Source organism: Leptonychotes weddellii, chromosome 10 (assembly GCF_054177405.1).
Source record: "Leptonychotes weddellii isolate Sample4059 chromosome 10, ASM5417740v2, whole genome shotgun sequence".
Lineage (NCBI taxonomy): Eukaryota > Metazoa > Chordata > Mammalia > Carnivora > Phocidae > Leptonychotes > Leptonychotes weddellii.
This window is the reverse complement of record NC_138378.1, coordinates 42,052,410-42,073,531: the sequence shown is the minus strand read 5'-3', so window position 1 is coordinate 42,073,531 and position 21,122 is coordinate 42,052,410. Positions and strand designations below refer to the sequence as shown.

At 48.5% G+C, this 21,122-nt stretch overlaps 1 protein-coding gene across 4 annotated transcripts; it reads right to left on the bottom strand.

Annotated features, from left to right (window-relative positions):
- Positions 1–119: 119 nt before the first annotated feature.
- Positions 120–10,680, bottom strand: GZF1 (GDNF inducible zinc finger protein 1). Of its 4 annotated transcripts, none has more exons than XM_081833267.1 (6): positions 10,524–10,680; positions 6,458–7,868; positions 5,064–5,158; positions 3,327–3,494; positions 2,613–2,770; positions 120–2,273 (listed from the first exon to the last, which is right to left on the bottom strand). In XM_081833267.1, exons 2-6 carry the CDS (start codon positions 7,843–7,845, stop codon positions 1,923–1,925), a joined length of 2,160 nt encoding a protein of 719 aa, XP_081689393.1. In that variant the 5' UTR covers positions 7,846–7,868; positions 10,524–10,680; the 3' UTR covers positions 120–1,922. The 4 variants fall into 4 exon arrangements, with proteins under 4 accessions (XP_081689393.1, XP_081689397.1, XP_081689395.1 ...); XM_081833271.1 differs by having other exon boundaries at positions 120–2,227; XM_081833269.1 differs by lacking the exon at positions 10,524–10,680 and adding an exon at positions 9,966–10,090.
- Between the last annotated feature and the right edge of the window lie 10,442 nt (positions 10,681–21,122).

Genomic DNA, 21,122 nt, shown 5'->3' with positions numbered 1-21,122 from the left:
TTGTGTTCCCTCTCTCGCTGTCTCTCTCTCAAATAAATAAAATCTAAAAAAAAAAAGAAAAAGAATCTTATTTCTACAGAGCCTAGATTCTAACAGTGGAAATAAACCGTAGACCTGCCAAACTTTTTAGAAAGCAAACATTTATTAACACATTAAACGATTTTTTGTAGAATTTCTAAAGAAAAATTCAAGACAAAAATTCTTCCAGTAGGTAACAAAATAATCTATTATTTAAATTCCTTCTCATTAAGATGACTTTATTCCATGAAACAGTACATCAGCTGGGCAGGCTCATTCTCTTACCAAAAGTAAAATGGTTGTGTGATAGTTTTGTTGTTCTGTAAACACAACCAGGATATGCTGTCATCATTGAAAAATCAGTACTGCCATCTTCAAGAGCAAGTGTGAAACATGTTATCAGCACCTCTAAAACATCTTAGAGTGGCTTCCGTATTTACTTAACATGTTATAAGTTAGAACAAAATAAGCATTTCAGGAGAGTCTTCCCACATTACTTTCTGGCATAGTGCAACTATGTCTTCATCCTGGAACTTAGGATAAAGTACCTCTCAGAAAGTGAACGTTTTCACAGCCAGTTTAATAAATTAAAACGTAAGAAAAAGAGCAACTAGTGAACAAAAGAATTCTTCGGGGTTCTCTCTTTAAATTATTATGTTTAGGGTTACATGTGAGTCAAAGCACTTAGCATGCGGCAACACACCCAAGCCACTGGAACCAAGAATCAGGCTTAGCAAATACAGCAGAATTAACTTCACTGCAAATTCATTTTAAGCAGGCGGCCAGCGGAGCACTGAAGACAAAGTTCCTGGTTCTTCACAATCCACTCTTAAGGCGTAATCAAAGACACTCCAAGGCTTTTGGTCCCTTCTGCTTCTATGCTCACATGTTCCCAAGGAAACAAATGTGTGGGAATTACTTGCCTGTTTCAAGCTCTTGATACGTAAATGAGAAATTCTAGGTTTCTGAAAATCACAAAGTCAGGAAAACCCAGCCAAAAATACTAACACTCTGTGTTCTAAGATTTGCCAGATCACCTCATTGCTACTGGTGAATAAAAGGACTCCACAGTGTTTCAAGTGTTCTAAAGCCTCTTACTTCACTTTCACACCTCTGCAAAACCTACTACACCATTTGCTGCTAGAATCTTTGGTAGGACAGCTTTTACCTAATCAGACTTTAGGAATGAAACCCAACAGCCACACTTCATTTCAGCAGTTATTCTATGGCCAACTTCCTAGCTGTGAATGTGCTCTGAGTACAGATTATACGAAGCCATTTTTCAAGTGTTCAATTTGTCATTCCTTTTTTAGTACCTACAGACAGGAGGTGGAGGGGAATGAATGCAACCATCCATTTCTTCAGTACAACTCAAGGGTCTCCAGAGCAAAACGGACTTGCTTCTGTTCAACAGGAAAGAGCTGAAAATACATGGTCCCAGTTTTATTTCAGCTTGCTAGAAAAATAGCTTAAAATTATCAGAGAACTAAACCCACGCAGAAGGGTAAGGCAGGCTGAGAGACCAGGAAGATCACTAACAGTAACTTCATGAGCTGGGCCAGGGCTCTGTATTCTACAGTTACGTAGTTGTCCAAACTTCCTACACATCAGGACAAGCATTATGCATATAACCTGCACCAGGATCCAGTGAGATCATGTTAACTGCCTTGTTTGTCGATCAAGCGTAGCTGAGATCATGCAGACTGGGATTTTTAAGGGGAAGCTCTAAAAATGCTTTGATAAAGACGTGCAAGTTAGCAGAGATTCAGGAAAATGTGCAGAAGGTATTCTTGCTCACTCTGCCCACAGATAGTTCTTCGCCTTAGCCCCTGACATTAACCTGCATACAGCAATCACACACGCGGAGACGCAGCGTAGGATCTGCTTGGCAGGTAATTAAGCTCTCATTCCATGTCAGTCAGCGAGTGAAGCTGTGCGGGCATCGGGTCTGTCTGCGGAGTCAGCTCGCTAAGCTCACTGATGGTGGTGGCCAGCAGCGTGTCCTGAGACACCACGCAATCGTCCGACTTGCAGGCCGTGTCTGCAGAACTGTTCTCGTGCACCGTGGGTACAGTGCCTTGGACTGTGGCGAGGTTGTGAAAATGACTATTTTCTGCAAAAGACAGCAATTTATCTGAAAGTTTGGATGGCGTATATTCTTCATCCGGCTGCTCAGTCTTGTGCGCGTCATCATTCTTGGGTGAGCCATCTACAATAACAAGGAAAGACTTCCATGGAGTATTCTTATCATGTATCTACAAATCAAACACAAAACAGAAGTCACAACGTGTCTCTGAACAAGTGCATCTTTCAAAACAATGGTCTCTTTTCAACTTAAATTTAGTTTCCACCGTAGCAAAATACCCTTTCACTAATGGCCAAATCTCACTTATCACAGATTGTGCCTTTGGGGCCCTGAGACTCGGTTCTCCGTTCACACTGGGAATGTACTCCCTGCAGGGAAAACCTGAAAAGGAAAAGCCCACTATCTTCGACGACCACCGTATGGAATGATGGCCGGCATTTCTGACTGTCTAGATTACGTGTACCTGGGGACTAGCGACAGGCCCCGCGGAAGCCGCGCCACTGCTTACCGAGGTATGCCGCCGGAGGGTGGACTTGTCGGTGAATGTCCGCCCGCACGCGTTACACATGAATGGCTTCTCCCCCGTGTGGATGCGATGGTGACGCTGGAGAGCGTTGAGCTGGGTGAACTGCTTCCCACACTGATCACAGCAATAAGGACGTTCCCCTGAGATGGGAAGGGAAGAAAGCCACTGGTTGGTCTCCCCAGCCTACTGTGCTGAGTTCTGAAATGCTCTGCAGTCATGCTGCTGGGGCCCAATGGCAAGCAGCAGCAGGGAGACTATGCTGGGAACGACTCGAGAGTCAACTGACAGGTACAAATCTATCCCTCTAATACCAGGATTTATGGTCTCCACCCAAAAAGGGCCAAAGCCAAAAGCTGGTACTACGTCTACAGAAGTTCACCTGTTTTCCGCAGTAACGGAATATAAAATTCCAAGTCCCATAATAACTGGATTTGTGTGTGTGTGTACATGAATATGTATAGACCATTACCCTGACTTCTAATCTGAAAATGTTAAAAATGTCCGCATATCCACATCCAAACACTCATACCTTTCCAGTTTGTCAGGGCCAGAAACTAGAAACTCAGAAATTTAAAAATGCTATTATGACACACAAAACAACGCTAAATTCCAAACAGTTTTCTAGTAAATCAAAAACTTTTGGGACATTATCCTTGCCACACTGAACTCCCTTCCCTGATGACAAGCCAGCCATACCTGTATGGACTTTAATGTGCTGGTAGAGCGAATTCCGCTGGGCAAAAGTCCTGAAACAAACTTCACATTTAAAGGGTTTGGATCCAGTATGGATTCTATTGTGATGTTTTAAATACTCCTTAGAAGCAAAACTCTTGCCACATGTTTCACACATAAAAGGTCTTTCACCTACACGAAAAGATGAGACGGAAAGTTAGAAACGATAAGGCACCAGAACACCTGACAAGCTGGCCCACACTCTAGAACACAGATGAACTCAGAAGCACCGTGCTGGGCAGCACGTGACAGCTTCTAGTTAAAACTGTCCTAAAACATCTATTCGTGTAAGATGCCTGCTACTTCCTCAAAGTTCAGGTAAAATGGCCTTGGGAATCCCATAGCCTAGAATTAGATCATTCAGTCAGCCCACATTTTGGAAACTTAGTCATTGCAAACAAGAAATTAACCTTACAACCTGTTTGGGGGAATTGTTGGATTTTTCAAAGCAGCATTCATGTGGCACTTTATCGGGGCAAAAGTCCCTTGGGAGGAGAGGAAGTTTTTACTTGGACACGTATGCACGGCTGCTCTGGGGCAGCAACTCCAATCAACCTGGGCTGGGTTACAGAATAGGAGAAAAATGTTCCCACTTCATGTTGTATAGCTTGAGTCTTTTAATCCCACAAATCCGACTCATCCGATTATTAGGTGTACCCCTGACTTTACAAACATCAAAATAAAAATACTGGCGTTAACAGAACCTGAGTACATTAATATTTTCATAAAATGACTGGTTCTCGCTTAATGCTTCGGTCTGACCTGACCTCACCTCCACCCCCAATCTTCCATTAGGCACCAATTCTCATTTTAGAGTCTCAGTAATTCCCATCATTAAATGCCTCAGCTCTGCCTCGCCTGCATTTGAACTTGAGGCTCACATGGCAGTGTTTAGAGATACAAATTTTAAAATGCAAGCAAGAAAGAACTGGGTTAGTATGATAATAGCAGTGTACAACAGTTAGACTCTGTATCCTATACAAGGTTCTAAACCTCAGCATCGCTGTGCTGAATTTGAATAAAGTCAACTTAAATTTTCTCCCTCACGTAATAAAATCACATCGCAAAATTTTGAAAAATAGAAATGAGATAATCCCACCACCTCAAACATATAGCAATTTATTTTCATCCAGTCTTTTATGTGCAGGTTTTCAATGCAGCTGGGATTAGCTGTCTGCATAATTGTGCATTTTCCAGTCCACATCCAAGCACAGGTGTTTTTCCTAACGTTCAGAGCCCTGGGAGTGGCCCCATCGGGCGCCGGGAAGGGATGGATTTACCAGTTTACTGGACCACTTCCTTGTGGTTTGGACAATCAGGCTGTTTCAATGCTCTGTTATTAGGGAGAGCAAGAAGGGGGATGACAGCCTATAGCTTTTCCCATATTTTGAACAACTTCTTTAAGGCAGATTCCTGGAAATGGAATCTGGGGCTAGAACAGAGGAGCTGTTTCACACCTCTGGATACATCAGACTCGCATGCCGGCTCCCAGCGCCCAGTGTGCACAGGCCTCCGCCACGAGCACGCCAGCACCGGAGCCCCGGGCATGTGTGAGCTGGTCGTTCTTGCTCACTTATGAGATGGAAAAGCTATATCACGGCCTTAGCCTGCACCACTTTGGTAGATGCCAGCTTCTATATTAAATGGCAGTTTCTTCTACAGCTAGAAAGACATTCAAGCACAACAGCATTGAGTATTTACCTGTGTGACACCTTTTATGATAAATCAGCATGTGGTTCTGAGTGAATCTTGCACCACATTCATCACAGACAAAAGGTTTTTCCCCTGTATGAATTCTGAAAGTACAACATTCAGATGATAACTTAGGATGTATCTCAAAGCTCACTTTGCAATACAATTTCCACGCTAGCCTGCAAAGACGGTTATTCCAAGAGACCGAATGGGAACGGCTGAAGTGGAAATACACAGGCCCACGACCTCCATCCCCAAGTCCGTTTCTGCGGGAGGCCGGCCGGGCGGGGGGCGCTGCACGGCCCTGGCCAGCAGACACTCGCCTTTGCTCGCTCTCTTTACCACTGAATAGTACCGTGCAGTATTTGCAAAGCTTCCTCATCAGAGTGATCGACCACAGACAGCCTGGGGACTACGGCTGACCAAGCACCGTGTGATCAAAAACATTATCGTCAATTCCTAAGACGACGTGACCAGTCCAGAAAGAACAGTTTCAAAATGCTGAGGAAAGCTGGTTTCTGAGGAGCATGCACCAGCATTTGAGTTTCACAACCAGTACGAAGCAGCCATCAACCACGACTCACTGCGCACTTCCTACGCCAAGGTTTTAACTGATCACAGAGTAAAAAGACAATGAACGCCATGCTACCACCCCAAAGACGCCCCAGCCTGATGGCAGGTCTACAATAGAGGAGAAACTGCTTGTCTGGATTTCAAGCATGAACAGTCAGCACTGGAAGGAAACCTATTTAAAAACTGGTGTACCCCACCTACAGTTCAAAAATTATGAACAGAAAACACTGTCCTGATTCTGGCGGTTAGACTAACCAATGGCACTTTCCAAGCCCCGAGAACGAACACCTACGACCAGAGGAGTGTCCTAAAGCCCTAAACGTCCTCTCACGGAGGTCTTTAATGGGACCGTGGGACCCAGCTGGTCACAGGCCCAAGTTCTCAATGAAGAGTCAGGAAAACAGCAATGATGGTCATTAGCCCGAACGGCCCTCAAGCATAAGCATGGCGGGCACCGTAAGCTCCAGAGGCTGCTCTGGGATCGGGAGAGCCTGGCCTGCAGTGGCCGTGCGACAAGACAGGCAGGGCCTGGGTTCCGTGTCCAGGCTTCTGCGCTGGCACTGGGCACAGGGTGAGGGGGACGGCCATCAGCCTGGGGCCTGTAGGAAGGCTGAGTGGAGAAGAGAATTCACAGACGTCCCAAAGCAGCCCCGCCCCCCATTTCTAGAGGGCACAAATTACGAAGTGGAACGTCTGCAGACACAGCCACGCGGGTCAAACCCTAGAACGACCTCCATCTCTCCGCACCCCCAGCCCCAGCACACAAACAGGCCGCATGGCGGGCAAAGAGCAGCCTCGCAGCGGCTCCGGCCCGGCGGCCGCGGCCCTACCTCATGTGGGTCTTCAGCGCCGAGGGCTGCGAGAACTTGGCCTCGCACTCGGTGCAGCCATACGGCTTGTGGCCCGTGTGCGTCCGCTCGTGCAGCCGCAGCGCCGTCTTGGAGCTCAGGCCCTTTCCACACTGCTGGCACTGGTGCCGCTCGCCACCGCCCTCGTGCACCTGCACCACGTGCCGCTTGACGTCCTTCTTCCTCTTGAACTTCTTGCCGCACAGCTCGCACGGGAAGTGGCGCTCGCTGCTGTGCACGTGGCGCTGGTGGCTCTTGAGGTTGCAGCGGTTGGCAAAGGTCTGGCCGCACGTGTCGCAGCGATGCACCACCTCGGTGGCCACCCCGTGGTGGTGCCGGATGTGCTTCAGGAAGCTCTTCTCGTACAGAAAGGCTTTTTCACAGATAGTGCACTTGAAGTTGCTCTTCCTCTTCTCGCCCTCCTCGTCCTCGTCGTCGTCGTCCTCCCCCTCCCCGCGGCCTGCGTCCTCCCTGCCGCCTGCTTTCGGCAGCACCTGTGCCGCCTCCACCCCCACCCCCACGCCGCGCTCCTCACGTTTCGGGACGGGCTCCATCTCTGCTCCCACGGCCTCCGGGTCGGGGTCCTGGGGGCCGCGGGTGTCCCCCATGTCGTCCTCGGCACTTTTCTGCTGCTCCCGCAGCCTTCTCGTGTATTTCTTTTTAGGGATTTCCACAAACACCTTTCTTCCAGCCAGCCTTCCGCTGGCCCTTCTGATTTTCGGGTAGGGAGGCTTGACTGCCTCTTTTTTCTTGTCTGGCTTCTCCTTGGACTTCCTCGGGGGCACATCTGGCAACACGCCATTGCTGATTGTCTCCACTAGGGGATCTGAGGAATCCCCGAGGCCATTAGGGAGAGGACTGTCCCCGGGGGGACTTGCCCTGGGGTTGCGAGCAACAGCAGCTTGGGAGCCACTGCTCCCTTCTGCCTCCTGAGACTCAGAGAAGTTCTGCAACTCCAGAAGTACAGACTCTAACATCTGTTTCTTCAACTGAAAACAAGTTTCCGATAAGTCCAGACATTTTAGTTTCTCAGCCATTTCCAGCATTCGCTGCACCCGATCTTCTTCTACCTGTACCTTTGCAGTGTACACAAACTCGAGAAACGAGGCAAAGTCAACGACTTGCACTTCATTTAGGTAGACGTTAGTCCTCGTACCATCCACAGTCTTCTCATTAAGGAACATCTCCTTAAAAAACTTGCTGGTGGCTGCCAGCACCGCCTTATGAGCCATGAACTCTTCGCGGACGCCCTGGTACTCCACACTGACAGTCACATCACACAGGTGACCGAGAAGGCGTAGTTGATGCATTTCATGCAGAAGGTTGAACGGTGAGGATTTGGATTCCAGCAGAACTGCGCCACTTTCCATGTTTCTTCTTTCTAATAACAGCTCTGAAAACAGAAACAAGAATTATTCAAGCCTGAGCAAACACTGAAGTGAAAGGATTAAAAATTAGGATTATTTCAGTTCTCTAGAGGATATAAACTGATTAACAGCCAAAACGTAGCTTTCCTCAGCTAAAGATATAAATCACACCACTTCTTAGAGGGTTCTAAAGTGAAGTCCTAATGCCCCCTCATTAAGATAATGTTTGCACACACAAAAAAAATATTACTAGGGTTTCTCCCAATGATAAACATAATTGACCAAAGTGACGCTTAATGAAATATAGTACAGCAGTAATTGCTTATCTAAGTCATTTTCTAACTTGCTTACAGACACAGACCTCAAAACCGTAACAGAACTTACAGCAATAATAATCTCTAGCTCTTTGACCAGGAAACCAAATAATTAAAACAAAACACGTGTCCACCAAACCTTAGAGAATCATGTCTGCCTTTGAAAACAACCAATTTGGGGTGCCTGGGTGGCTCAGTAAGTTGACTGCCTTCGGCTCAGGTCATGATCCCAGGGTCCTGGAATCGAATCCCGCATCGGGCTCTCTGCTCAGCCGGGAGCCTGCTTCTCCCTCTCCCTCTGCTCCTCCCCGTGCTCTCTCTCTCATAAAGAAATAAAATAAAATATGATAAAATAAGATAAAATAAAATAAAATAAGAAAGAAAGAAAACAACCAACTTGGGATGCCTGGGTGGCTCAGTCGGTTAGGTGTCTGCCTTCAGCTCAGGTCATGATCCCAGGGTCCTGGGATCGAGTCTCGCATCGGGCTCCTTGCTCAGCAGGGAGCCTGCCTCTCCCTCTGCCTGCCGCTCTCCCTGCTTGTGCGCACGGGCTCTCTCTCTCTCTGACAAAAATAAATTTCTTTTAAAAAAAAGGAAAAAAGAAATGAAAACAACCAACTAAATAAATAACTACTTTCCATGAGGAAAACTTCATAAAAAAGTAGTCCACAATCCACGGCCATTTCCAGCACCCCTAAACACCTCATAAGTGAATTACCGCTACTCTATGAGAATAATTTCACGAGCTGTGCTACCCTGAGCAAGTAACTTAGTTTCTCTGAACCAGAGTCTGCTCCTTTGTAGAAAACTGCCAGAGCCCACAAGGCTCCAGTGAGTACAAACATGCCAAGTGCTTACAGCCTCACCTGAGGCTTGTAAGCTACTTGCTACTGGCTTCCCATACACCAGGCCTAGGTGCCACTGTCGCTGTTACCATCCCCATTTCACAGAAGAGGAACTAACAAGGTAACAGTAAGTGGTCGGGCTGGCACTTGAGCCTGGGCCTGGTGGGACTCTGGACTCACACTGAAACTGCTCAGCATGCCCCTCACCTCAGCAGTGCCAAATGCAAAGAGCTGCTTTTCCTCCCTAGATCTTTCCACGTCTGTGGACACTGCAGACTGCACTCCCCACTCCAAGGTCTCCTCCCCCTGGCTTCCGTGGCACCCCACACCAGCATGGGTCACTTCTGCTTTAATGGAGCTACTCTTTCCTCAGACTCCCTGACTAGGTACTTTCTCAAGATGCACCCAACCTTATGCTCTAGAATCTACCTCCCTTTTCACAGTACGTTTTAGTTCTAAATCTCCACCACCCGTCCAAAGTACCTGTCCTCCTTCTATCCCCCTTCAGCCAGATCTTAGATGTTGCCTCAGATTCAACATGTCTAGGGCAGAACTTGTCTTCATCTTCCCTGGAAAACGAGCCTCACCTCTACCCAGTTCTCCAGTCCCACCAGTGATACTGTTTCCAGTACCTGGGGCTACAGCTGGCTTCCTACAACCACCAGCCACCCCCAAACATGAAAAAAGACTGTCCTCTGAGAGTTCAACTGTAACAAGAACATCCAGGAGACCTGAGCAGTCACCGGAAGAAGACTCCACAGTCAACTCTAAAGACCCACCAAGCTCAGATGGGTGAGGCGGGGGAGGGGCGGTACACTACGCCAAGGACTGTCACTGATTCCAGCCCCAGCCTCGGAGAAATGGCTGCAGAGGGCTTGCTCAACCTGCTGTCCATCCTCACCAGCAGCCCTCCACTTCCCCAAACCTCTGCCAACCGGGCCCTTAAGCAGACGTGCGAACCTACAGGCGGCCTGACAGCGATTTCTGAGTCAATCAATAAAGTGGTTTCTGAGCATGATTTCCCATCCTGTCTGAGCACAGGAAGGAAAGGCAGTGATCATGGCGACAAGAATCCTCTGGCCTGGGTGACAGCTGCATCTCCCACTGTAATTGGCTGGCGCTCGGCCGCACCTCCGTCCCCGAGCATCTCCCTCCCGCCGGCCGTTCTCCGCCGCTCCTCCGCACTAAGGAGGGTGCGGCGCTCCCGCCCGGCCGCGTCCGGGTCCGCATCGCGCTCCGACGGCGCACGCCCCCGCCCCCTCGGCCCCTCTGACCCGCACACTTTAGAGGGACACACGCCCCTCTGCAAACGGCTCCGGTGCCTGCTGGGCCGCGGGCATCCACGGCGCCCGCGTGATTGGGCCTGGACCTCCGACCCCGGGCCGCCCCTGACTCCTGCGCCCCCAAGGCCCGCCGCTTCTCCTCAAAGGCACGCGCGGCCGGCCCGCTCGCCACGCCCGGACAAGTCGGGAGGCAGCGGCTGCGGCGAGAAGCCCGGACGGCCCGCGGGCCACACACTCACCTCCCAGCCGGCGTAGCCGCCGCCGCTACCGCGCGTCCACCGGACGAGGCCCCCGGGGACCGACGGCCGGCTGGGCGGGGCGGGACAACAGCGCGGGCGCCGCCGATTGGCCGCCGCGGGGCCCGCCCCGCCCCCAGACGGCCCGCCCCCTCCCGTGGCTGGGGGTCGGGGCTGCGCGCGCACGTCCGACTGCGGCGGCCGTTCGGGCAGGGTTACGTGATTAGACGTACGCTCGGGGCCCGAGTCCGCGCAGGATTGCGTCACCAGCCGCGAGTCAAGGTCTGCGCCTGCGCAGAAGACCGCGAAGGCGGCTCCGCGTCTGTTCTTGGCGCGGCGGGGGGCGGAGCCGGGCCAGCCCCAGAAGGTCACGTGGGCGGGGGAGGGGTGCGTGGTTACATTTGGGTCCGTCTCGGTTTGTCTCCCGTGGCTCCTGTAGTCCGTGTGCTACGCGCAGTTCCGGGCGGTGTCCGCACTCGGAGAAGGGGAGGGTATACGACGCCGGCCGGCACTGGGAAGGAGCGGGCGTCCCGCGGGCGTCCTGGGACTGGCCGGTGGCGGACAAAGCGCTTCCACGTGCTGTGGGTCGGGGTTGGCGTGGGGCGGGGTGCTCGGCGGGCATTCTTCCCGCAAGGTCGCCGCCTGGTTCGGCCCTGGCCCAAGAGCGCCGAGATCACACCTCACACCTTGCTTCAGCGTGCGGTTTGGTGTCCCGGGAGTCTGCAGCCACGCACGTGGTTTCAGCGGTCATTACGGAGCTTCCCAAAGACCCAGCCTCCCTTCGGTGGAAAGAATTCATGCTCCGTCTTTGAATCCTTCAGCCCAAAACCTTGCTGCTTCCACACATCCTTGTGCACTCTTAATCAAATCCCGCTTTGGAAGACTGACTTAAACTAACACTTCTCGGTTAACCCGGCCCCTGGCTTCCCCCTGCGAGCTACCGCTAAAGCTGTGCGAGATCCTGTTCCTCAGCGGCCAGCCTTGCACTGGGCGGCGTCTTACCTACACAGTGTGTCGGTAACGTGTAGGACTATAAAACGCAGATTAAAAAGACGCTTAATTCTTCCTGTGAAAATATTTCCCTCTCCTTTTTGAGCATATAGTTTAGAAAGGTGATCACTGTAAGTATTCTGTCTTTGAAATGTACCTAATTCCTTTTGAAGATTAGCTAGGCCCTGGGTCAGCTTTACGACCTAGAACCTAGAAAAACCTTGCTCAAGGGCTCCTGGAGCCATCTGTTTGCAGTGTAAACATCCAGAGAGAAAGCACCCAATCTCCCAGTTTCCTAGGAGACTAACTTTAATGGGTGCCTTGTTCCAAAGTTGCACAACTAACTCCTGTCCTAAAGGTATGAGAAGTGTGTTTTTACTCTGGATAAACCAAATAGATGACCTAGATAGTCATCCCACTTACTAGGTAGAGAGGATGAACTATGTGTGATCAGTGGTACTGTCTAGTCCTCTTACTGGAGGACTAGTTATTACTGTTTACATTGAGACAGATTGTACCCGGTTAGCTAACACAGAAAGGGTGAGATTTCTTTCTGTCTTTGTCATTTGCCTGTGATGCACATCACATTCTGGTGTAAGGCTTATCTGATAATTACAAGTGTTTTCTTTACTACCTTTATATTGGGGAGAAGATTTTATTTTCAACTTCATCTCCTCAGGGTGCCTGGGTGGCTCAGTCGTTAGGCCTCTGCCTTCAGCTGGGGTCGTGGTCCCGGGGTCCTGGGATCGAGCCCCGCATCAGGCTCCCTGCTCGGCAGGAGGCCTGCTTCTCCCTCTCCCACTCCCCCTGCTTGTGTTCCCTCTCTCGCTGTGTCTCTCTCTGTCAAATAAAGAAATAAAATCTTTTTAAAAAAAAGATAAATAAATTTTATCTCCTCAACAGGAGCCAGCTTCCCACACATAGTGGGTACTCAGTATTTTAAGAGTGAATGAGAGGCATCTTGGCTTTGGCACACTCTTTCTATTTGCATTCCATGATTCCAGGAAATTGGTATGAACACAATTTTTAGCTGTGGCCCCAGGGCCAGAATAATTTTTTATTTTATGATTTTGTTTTGCATTGCTAAAAGGTGATTTACTTCCTCACTTAAATCTTCAGTGCTTGTTGGCCATCTGTGTATCTCCTTTGGAAAAATTTTTATTCATTCAGACCCTCTATTTTTCTTTAGTTACTGTTCTTTATATGATTGAGTTGTAAGAGTTCTTTTTATATTCTAGATGAAAGACCCATATCAGATATATTTTGTAGATATTTGTTTTTACTTTCTGGATGGTATCCTTTGAAGCACAGGGGTTTTTAATTTTGATGGACTCTAATCTATTTTTTTGGAAACTGTTGCCTAATCCAAGGTCATGATGATTTACCCCTGCTTTCTTCTAAAAGTTTTGTAGTTTTAGCTCTTACATTTAAGTTTGATCCATTTTGAGTTAACTTTTGTATACATATGAGGTAGGGGTCCTACTTAATTCTAATTGCAGGTGATTATCCAGTTGTCCCAGCATTTGTTGGAAAGACCCTTCACCCATTAAACTGTCTGGCCTCCTTGTCAAAAATCATTTGACTGTAAATGCCATCATTTACTTCTGGACTCTGTTCAGTTGATCCACAGGACTATCCTCAGTACCACACTGTCTCGGTTAGTGTGTATGTTTTCCTTTTTCATGGAGAAGTTTTAAAATTTTTGCTGATCTGCCAGTCTTTTCTTTTGGCTTTCTTCTGCTGATTTTAAGCTCAGAAAACACTTTGAAATGTAAAGCAGAGAGAATAGGAAGAACAAAGGTGCAGAGATGATACCCCAAGCACCTACCGTCTCCAGAACAGGCTGCGGATGTGGCTCTGAGACTCCTGGTGGTCAAAGAGAAAAAGGCCATAAAGCTTTGTCTACCCAGAAAGAACAAAGCGAATTTAGTTTGCTCAGAGGAAGTTTTATGTACGTTGTGGGCAATATATGTCCTAAAGAGCATTCTTAAGATGAACCTACCTCCGTGTTCTTCTCCATCATCTTTTTCATCTTTTCTCTCTTCAAATTTGCATTAAATGAATTTGCTGCCCCCTCTTCACCACCAGCAGATTCACTGTGATTGGCTCCTGCTGTATTCCTCCAGGTACATCTGTCTCATAACCTCTGGCCGCTGATTAGCTGGTGAGTGGGACCACCACCTAGCACGCTGGCTGAGGTTTTTGTCTTGTCTGGATTCATGTTATTTTTATGTAGAAAAACAAGATGTAACTGCGGTGGATTAACACTCATTTTTGTGAACTGGGCAACTATAAGAAATAAGGTAAACATTGGAATGAGATGTAGTGCACAGCTCACATCCCCTACGTGCGGATGAAGACTCAAGGGGAAAACAGGCTGATGAGAAACCCATGGGTTCCAGATAAAAAAAACACTCCTCCTTACCCACGTGACTTGAGGCAAACAGCTCACCCAGTCTGTCAGTGCATGCCTCTCTACGAGCCCTGGACAGGTGGAGGCCCTGGGAACATTGCACATCTCCGGTGAAGATGGCACTTTATTTCACCTTTTAGTGTACTTAGGGCACACTAAAAGAACGTGCTTTAGTGGGTTAGTGGTGCCAGCTCCCTGGTCGCTAGTGTCCAAACATGACAGTTCCTTGGGGGAGAGCCTAAAACATACAGAGACTGGCAAGAAAGTAGCATGTGCTGTTCAGAGATGTCCTGGGTGGAGAGCAGCGGCTCTGGCCTGGGCACAGGACAGGCTGTGGGGTGGCTGCACATTGATCTTGACCTGGGTGGTGGTTACAAGGCGGTCTGTTACTAAGCTTAATATTTGTTTTGTGTGGTTTTCTGTATCTGTGTCTTATTTTTCAGTAAAAAGAAAATAAAGGAGATAAAGAAGCCACGCTTATTCCTTTGTACCAACGCGGAACATGTGCTCAGTGAGTGTGCCTGCCCCATTGTTGACTGCAGACATGTGGCTAAAGGGCCACTTCTCTCCTTGGTCTTTTGTTTCCCACACTGTAGTTATTTGGTCACTCAGATCACCAGCAAGGTCTCTTCAGTTACAGTACAGCCCCAATTTGTTCCTGCAAGCAAAGCAAAAGGAATGGTATGTGTCACCTTGAATTGCTGACTCCACCAGGAGCCAAAGATCTCTCCCAAGTTAAGCTATAGAAACAAGATTTGAAAAATTCCAGCAATAGAGCCAACTATGTAATGATGACAATCCTCCTGCTACAAACCCTTAGAAATGGTAGCTTAAATATAGCAACTGTCGTTTGAATTCATGACCAAGTTTGCAAGGAATCTGGAAAATCTCTGGGGTCCAGAAATAAAGAGGGAGCTCAACATGAAGCCTGTCGGTGAGTGAGCTGCACCGCCCTGGAAGGGACTGTGGGTCTGGGTCTTGATAATAGAGCTAGGAGTCTGGATTTACACACACACACACACACGCATAGTCGGGAAAGTAAGAGCAGTGAGACCTTGCATAAAGCTGAGACTCACAAAGAACCACACCTTCAATGAAACAGTAGTTTAGAAGAAAACAAAATCTATCAGCACAGAGAATCAAGTAGCTGTTGAGTTTACCCTGAGCTAGGGGTGTAAAAGCCTCCCCTGAAGGTTTGTAACTGTGGGCCTGCCTCCGCATATGGAGTTGTGGTTCAAGTTATGCTGCCCCTGAGTCCTGGGAACCTGTTAGCTTGGAAATTAACAGAAAGCCTGGTCTCTGGCCAGAAACATCCCAGGAGCACCCGTAGAAGCAAATGCAAAACTGCTCTGGAGGGACGGACAAGGGAGCAAGCTTCCTGAGCGAGTGGACGCCAGCGGTGTTTAACAGACAGCAGGTTGGACCCGTAAAAACTTTAGTAGGACTCTCAGATTCTACCGTAAATATGTTCACATTGTTTAAAACAAAAGGAGGACTTAAATATGTTAGAATAAGATAAAGGGCAAGCAGATATGAAAAAGGACTAAATAAAACTTCTGAAAGTTAAAATATACTCACTGAAATCAAAAGCTGCGTTGAGGTAAGCAGTAGGTTCGGCACAGTGAAGAATTACTGGGCTGGAAACAGACCTGATGATGTTACCAAGACTGCAGTGGAGACACAGGATGGGAGATGTGAAAGAGAGGTTAAGGAAGATGGAGGAAAGAATAATAAAATCTAATATACTCCCAATAGGATTTGAGGAAGGAAAAAAAAAAAAAAGAGGCAAGATTCAAAGAGATATTGGCTCATAATTTTCCAGAACTAAATAAAGGAATTCTCAGGTTTGGGAAGGATGGATAAAAATAAATTTGCATCTAGACACAGTATAATGAAACTGCAGAACAACAGAACCAAAGAGATCTTAAAATTATCCAGAGACAGACCAGAGAGAACTGAGTAAAATTCTCTAAGATCATAAAAGGAAGCCCATGATCTGTGTACAAGATTCATGCCAAGGGCAAGGAGATAGGCACCCATAAATTCAGCAGCAGGAATGCTGAGCGCAAGTAGCAGCCTTCTTTATGGAAATGATAAAGGATGAGTTCCACAGAAAAAATTCCCCATTCAAGAACTGCGATTTTTCTTCCCCTCAATTTTTCTAGTCTCTGGTCTAATCCCAGGTGTGACAGTTAATTTTGTTCCAACTTGACTGGCCCAAGGGAGGCCCTGATAGCTGGTAAAATAGTATTTCTGCGTGTGTCTGCAAGGATGGGAGAAATTAGCATTTGGTTCAGTAGACTGAATAAAGAAGATCCACCTTCGCCAAATGTGGGCAGCATCGTCCAATCCATTGGGGGCCCAAATGGAACAAAAAGGCAAAGCAAGGGCCAATTCTCTCCTGCCCTCCGAGCTCAGAGCTCCTAGTTCTTGGGCTTTCGGACTCCAGCATGTACACCAGTGGCCTTTGACCTCAGACTGAATGATTCCCTGGCTTTCTTGTTTTCCACCTTGCAGCCAGCAGACTATGGGGCTTCTTGACCTCCAGAGCCGCATGACCCAATTCCTGTCATGAGTCTCCTCTTATTTATCTCAGTATATCCAGCTACTGTTTGTCTGGAGAGCCTGGTCTAATACCAGGGCAAGTCCACCATTCCATATCCTCTAACCACCTTGACCTTGAGCAGTTCCCCTTGCCCCTCCCCTCATTTTAACTCTGTCACTTTCTGACCCTATCTGAAAATTCTTGGCACTAAGATATACTCTCAGGATAGAAAACCTATTAAGTCATGGCCTCAATTCTTCTCCAAAGTTCTCAAACCACTACTTCTTGAAATATGTATCACATTTTCTCATATGAGTCCATTACACTGCATTCAAATTTATACTTGAAAGAGGTTTCCTTTTTAATGAATCCACACTACAATGTAAAAATTCTGATAGTTTCTATTAAAATTGGATTTTATGTTTTTATGTATTTTATATTTTTGATTATCTTCAAATGAATGTCTGGTGCAAGTTCAACTTCTTATAAAAGAAATACAACATTAGATGATAATTCATTCACTTGCCTACTGTAATGTTCAAAACAAGAGTCCAACCCGCAGGTTCTAAAATCAAATTATAAGTCTTAGCTCTCTGGTGATGAAGCAAATGTTTCTATCTGCCATTTAAATGTCTTACCTCTTTTGCTGGGTCTTCATTAAGCAATTCCAATAGAAAGTCAAACTGATTAGAAGTTTAAACCCTGACAGAACTTGCCATAACTTACTGTGAACACAGACTCTCATTCTCTCTCTCAGTCTCTCTCTCTCACACACACACACACATACACACACACACACCCGAGTCCCTAACATGAGTGTTGCAGGCAGCCCACTATGGAACCCGCACAGCTCTCTGCAGCATCCACATTCACGGGGCTTCTCCTAGTGTGGGTTCCAGGTGCCTGGCACACTGCACTTTGTGACAGAAGGGACAAGCCTGGAGGCCCCCAGAGGACAAGACACCCCGCGGGCTCTCTGTCAGAGGGCACTGGGAGGAGCGCTGCTCTGCCGGCCTCTGGAGGACATTGATCCCACCTGCAGTCATTCAGTCGTTCGGGACTGCCCACGGTTCTCCAGGCCCTGGGGTCTGAAGAGAGTGCAGCCATGACGGCATGGGCCTCGCCAGCAAGGCCCGGCAGCTCCCTCGCCGCCTCGGTCGCAGCCCGCACCTGCTGCGCTCCTTTCCATCAGCCCAAGGGGCGTATCTAGTTTCCAGGCTCCTCCCACCGTGCACTTTGCATCCGGGCACTCTGGTTGCCCACCTGCTGACGAGGCTCTGTGCACACATGTGCCACAGTTTTCTCTTGGTGGGAAACTACTTTTCCCATCCCTGGCCCCCAGGCCTTGAGCCCCCGCCACTCACACGGCCGGTGCTCTGTGCTGTTCCTCCAAGCCTTCCATTTGCTCTCATTTCTTCGCAAATATCCAGCAGACCCTGGCACTCAGGTCTCTCGGCTGCCACTCAGTGCAATTTTTCTGGTTCAGTTTGTGCGCTGTAAACAAACTCCAGAAATGAGGCAAATTCCTTGATGCAAATGTCATCTAAGGCAATCTATCTCTTAAAGTCTGTCGTCTCATTTCTGAGACAGTCCTTGAAGCAGCTGCTTGAAACAGCTAAGATACTTTGTGGACCAGAAAGGCTTCCCGGGTCCCTGGGTGAGCAGGGGTGGCATCACAGCCCGCGATCCCACGGATCCCACGATCCGCCCAGCCTATAGGGCCGTGCAGGACCCTTGGAGGACTCATGAGCAGTGGCTGCTTCTCCATCTGGTCAGAAAGGAAGAAGGAATAAGCAGAACCGGAGCAACTGAATGTAATGTTAATGACCACCGTTAGGCTTTCTTTGTTTGGGGATAGAATTACAGCGTGAAAACGACGCGCCCTTGTGAAAGCAGTGTGCGTGGTGGACGGCCCCTGGAGTCGGTGAGCCTGGAAGCTCTGTGGCCTGGGATGATGGCTGGGCTCGCCTAGGCCACAGGCTCCTCCTCAACGCAGGGCAGATTCTTCTGGGCCCTCCCCAAGCCACCTGCACCCGCCTGCTCTCACTGGGTGTGGACAGGGCTCAGTGACCTCGGGGAGGTGGGTTAGCAGCTGTGCACAGTGAACACCCAACAGCGACAAAGCAATTCCACTGACTGTCCCTGCCCTACTTTCTAGCTTCTGATTTGGACAGACCTACGTACAGTTTCTACGATCTTTGTTCCAGCTTAAAATAGATATATATATGCTCTGCCCTCCTCCCACACCTGTTGGCTCCTCCTCCCTCCACCCACAGCCCTGGTGCTCACCCAGGAGTGGATCCCACAGTCGCTCCCCTTCCTCAGGAGGGTTTCCTGATGCCATCTCAGTTCCTACAGGATGGGGCTTCTCCCTAGCTGTCTGTGCTAAGGATTTGGCCTTTCTGCAATCCAGGACTGTTCCTGCTCCTCCCCCGTCCCAGGACCTTTCCTTCTTCCTTCAAACATTGCAAACATAGATCCCCTCCCTGCAACCTCCCCCCAAAACTGGTCCCAATTCTCAGGTTAACAATAATGAAAATAAGAACAAAATGCATTTCATGCTTACAGTGGGTGAGCCACCATGCCAAGTACATTGCTGGCGTTACTCAATTCTTCTCACAAAACTATGAAGGGGTAGTATTTTTACCCCTTTTTACAAATGGAGAAACTGTGGCACAGAGAGGATAAGGCTTTGAAGGGCCAGAGCCAGGATTTGACCTACAGAACCGGGAAGCTCCAGAGTACGAGCTCTGCCCAGACCATAAGGCTTCCCAGCTCAGGGAAAAACCCAAAGGGAGCTGGAGAGGGTGTGATTAAATAACCTCCGAAAAATGCCACATCTTCGGTTTGCATGAATCCCGAAGTGAACACTGAGAAGTGTAGTTCGTGCACAAGCCCAGGAACCTAGCCCTTCTCTGCTTGGCCGCATCACCAACATCTCTCACCTCTGCGCTCCTGGGCACCGAGGCCAGGGTTCCAGTCTGGCCGTGGCCTCACAGCCCGCCATCACAGGCCATTTGCACATCCTGGCCCGATCTTCCCTGCTTTCCCCACTTAGTTCCCACATATCCCTTCAGCCTCCATTCAGTTGTCTCCTCCCCAGGAAAGCCAACCCCAGCGCCCTGACCATGACAGAGCCCCATTCCATAAGCTCACAGTTCCAGGTACCACTCAATAGTCACACACAGGACAGTGTGATGTAATACTTATTTGGTGATTGTTGCATTACAATCTTTTTACCCCCAACTAGGCTGTGGGGTTGATGAGCACAGAATAGTGAATTCCTAGCGGCCAGCTCTGCAACCTGGCACCTAAGTGAATGAATGAATGAGTGAGTGAATAAATCAAGGAATGGCCACTCATTTGTTCTTTCCACAGGGTCCCCCAGGCTGTCAGCTGCCTCTGGTGTCATGGGTTCCCTGGAAACTTCACAGCAGGTGCATGCAGCTTCCCAGCCTTTCCTATCCTCTGTAGCCCCCTCATTCTTTTGCCTGTGGCTGGTCTGATTGACAGACTTGACTCTCAGTGCTGTCCTGGACATGGTGATGTGGGTCATGCGCATGGTCGTATGCCCTAAAGAAGCCAAACCAGACACCACTACGAGAGTTCAGATGACTATTTCCCGCTTCTCCTGGCTGAATTCAGCTCAGATGCACTGAGCAAGAAGAAACACCTATCACACAGCTTCATTTCATTTCCCTAATGCCAGAGAAATGCATTCAATGCACCTACTATGTGGGAGGCTTTTGAGGTTCTCTGGAGCGCCAGTAGCAGAACGGGTTGTCTCAGTCTTCAGTGAGGAGTATGGAATACGGTAGCAGTGCTCCTGTCACTTTGGATTCAGGTTATGATCACAGATCACAGCTTCTAGGATTCTAAACCAGCTGATATCTGCAAAATGCCTAAATGGCGGCCACACAGTGTGTCTGTCGTGAGCACTTCTCTAAATTGATGCACAATCCTGAAACTCTATCTAAGGAGGATCTAATTGAAAGTTACGGCTCTCCTTTCTAGGAAAAAAGGAACCATATACACCTAAGTAATTTTGCACACAATTTCAAAGCCTTCACAGGCCTCCAGAGGCCCATCTGCTAAGGGAAAAGGAGGACCAGGGCCTCAGGCTATCTCCTCTTCCAGCAGATATTAATTTGTGAGTTATTTTTTAAGTGTTTAAACGTTAAGAGAGTTATATGTCTAGGCCAAAGTTCACTCCTCGTTAAAGTTAACATCTGCTCACTTCCAAACGTCCTTCCATCCTCCTGGCTTGCACCAATGACAGTCACATCAGACCTCAGTCACCAGACTGGACTCTGGGGGGGGGACCACTGATGTAGTCTGTCAGAGCATGCTAGTTGGTGGCAAAGCTGAGCCCACAGAGGGACACAGTTTCTACACAAGGATCCGTAAAGATCTCTAAGATGTAGTTTGTTGAAAGTTTTTGGTTTGATGTCGTTTGTTGAAAGTTTTTGGTTTTGACTGGAATTGGAGCTGTGGAGGTTGTTGGTTTCAGCTGGCCCAAGCTCATCGCACACAGGCGCATGAGATTCTTCCTGTGCTCACCAAGAACGGCAAGGTGTTGGCAGCACAGTCCCAGTTTTGCTTGCAACAGCTGCGTGACTTCCAGCTCACAACAGGCATTAAGAAAAATGGGTGA

Excerpts from the sequence above, each read along its gene's own strand:
- GZF1 (XM_081833267.1), bottom strand. The coding sequence starts at position 7,845 with ATGGAAAGTGGCGCAGTTCTGCTGGAATCCAAATCCTCACCGTTCAAC. Across the intron at positions 2,771-3,326 it reads GCACATTAAAGTCCATACAG|GGGAACGTCCTTATTGCTGT; the intron begins GTATGGCTGGCT and ends TTCCCATCTCAG. Across the intron at positions 2,274-2,612 it reads CCCTCCGGCGGCATACCTCG|ATACATGATAAGAATACTCC; the intron begins GTAAGCAGTGGC and ends TTTGATTTGTAG.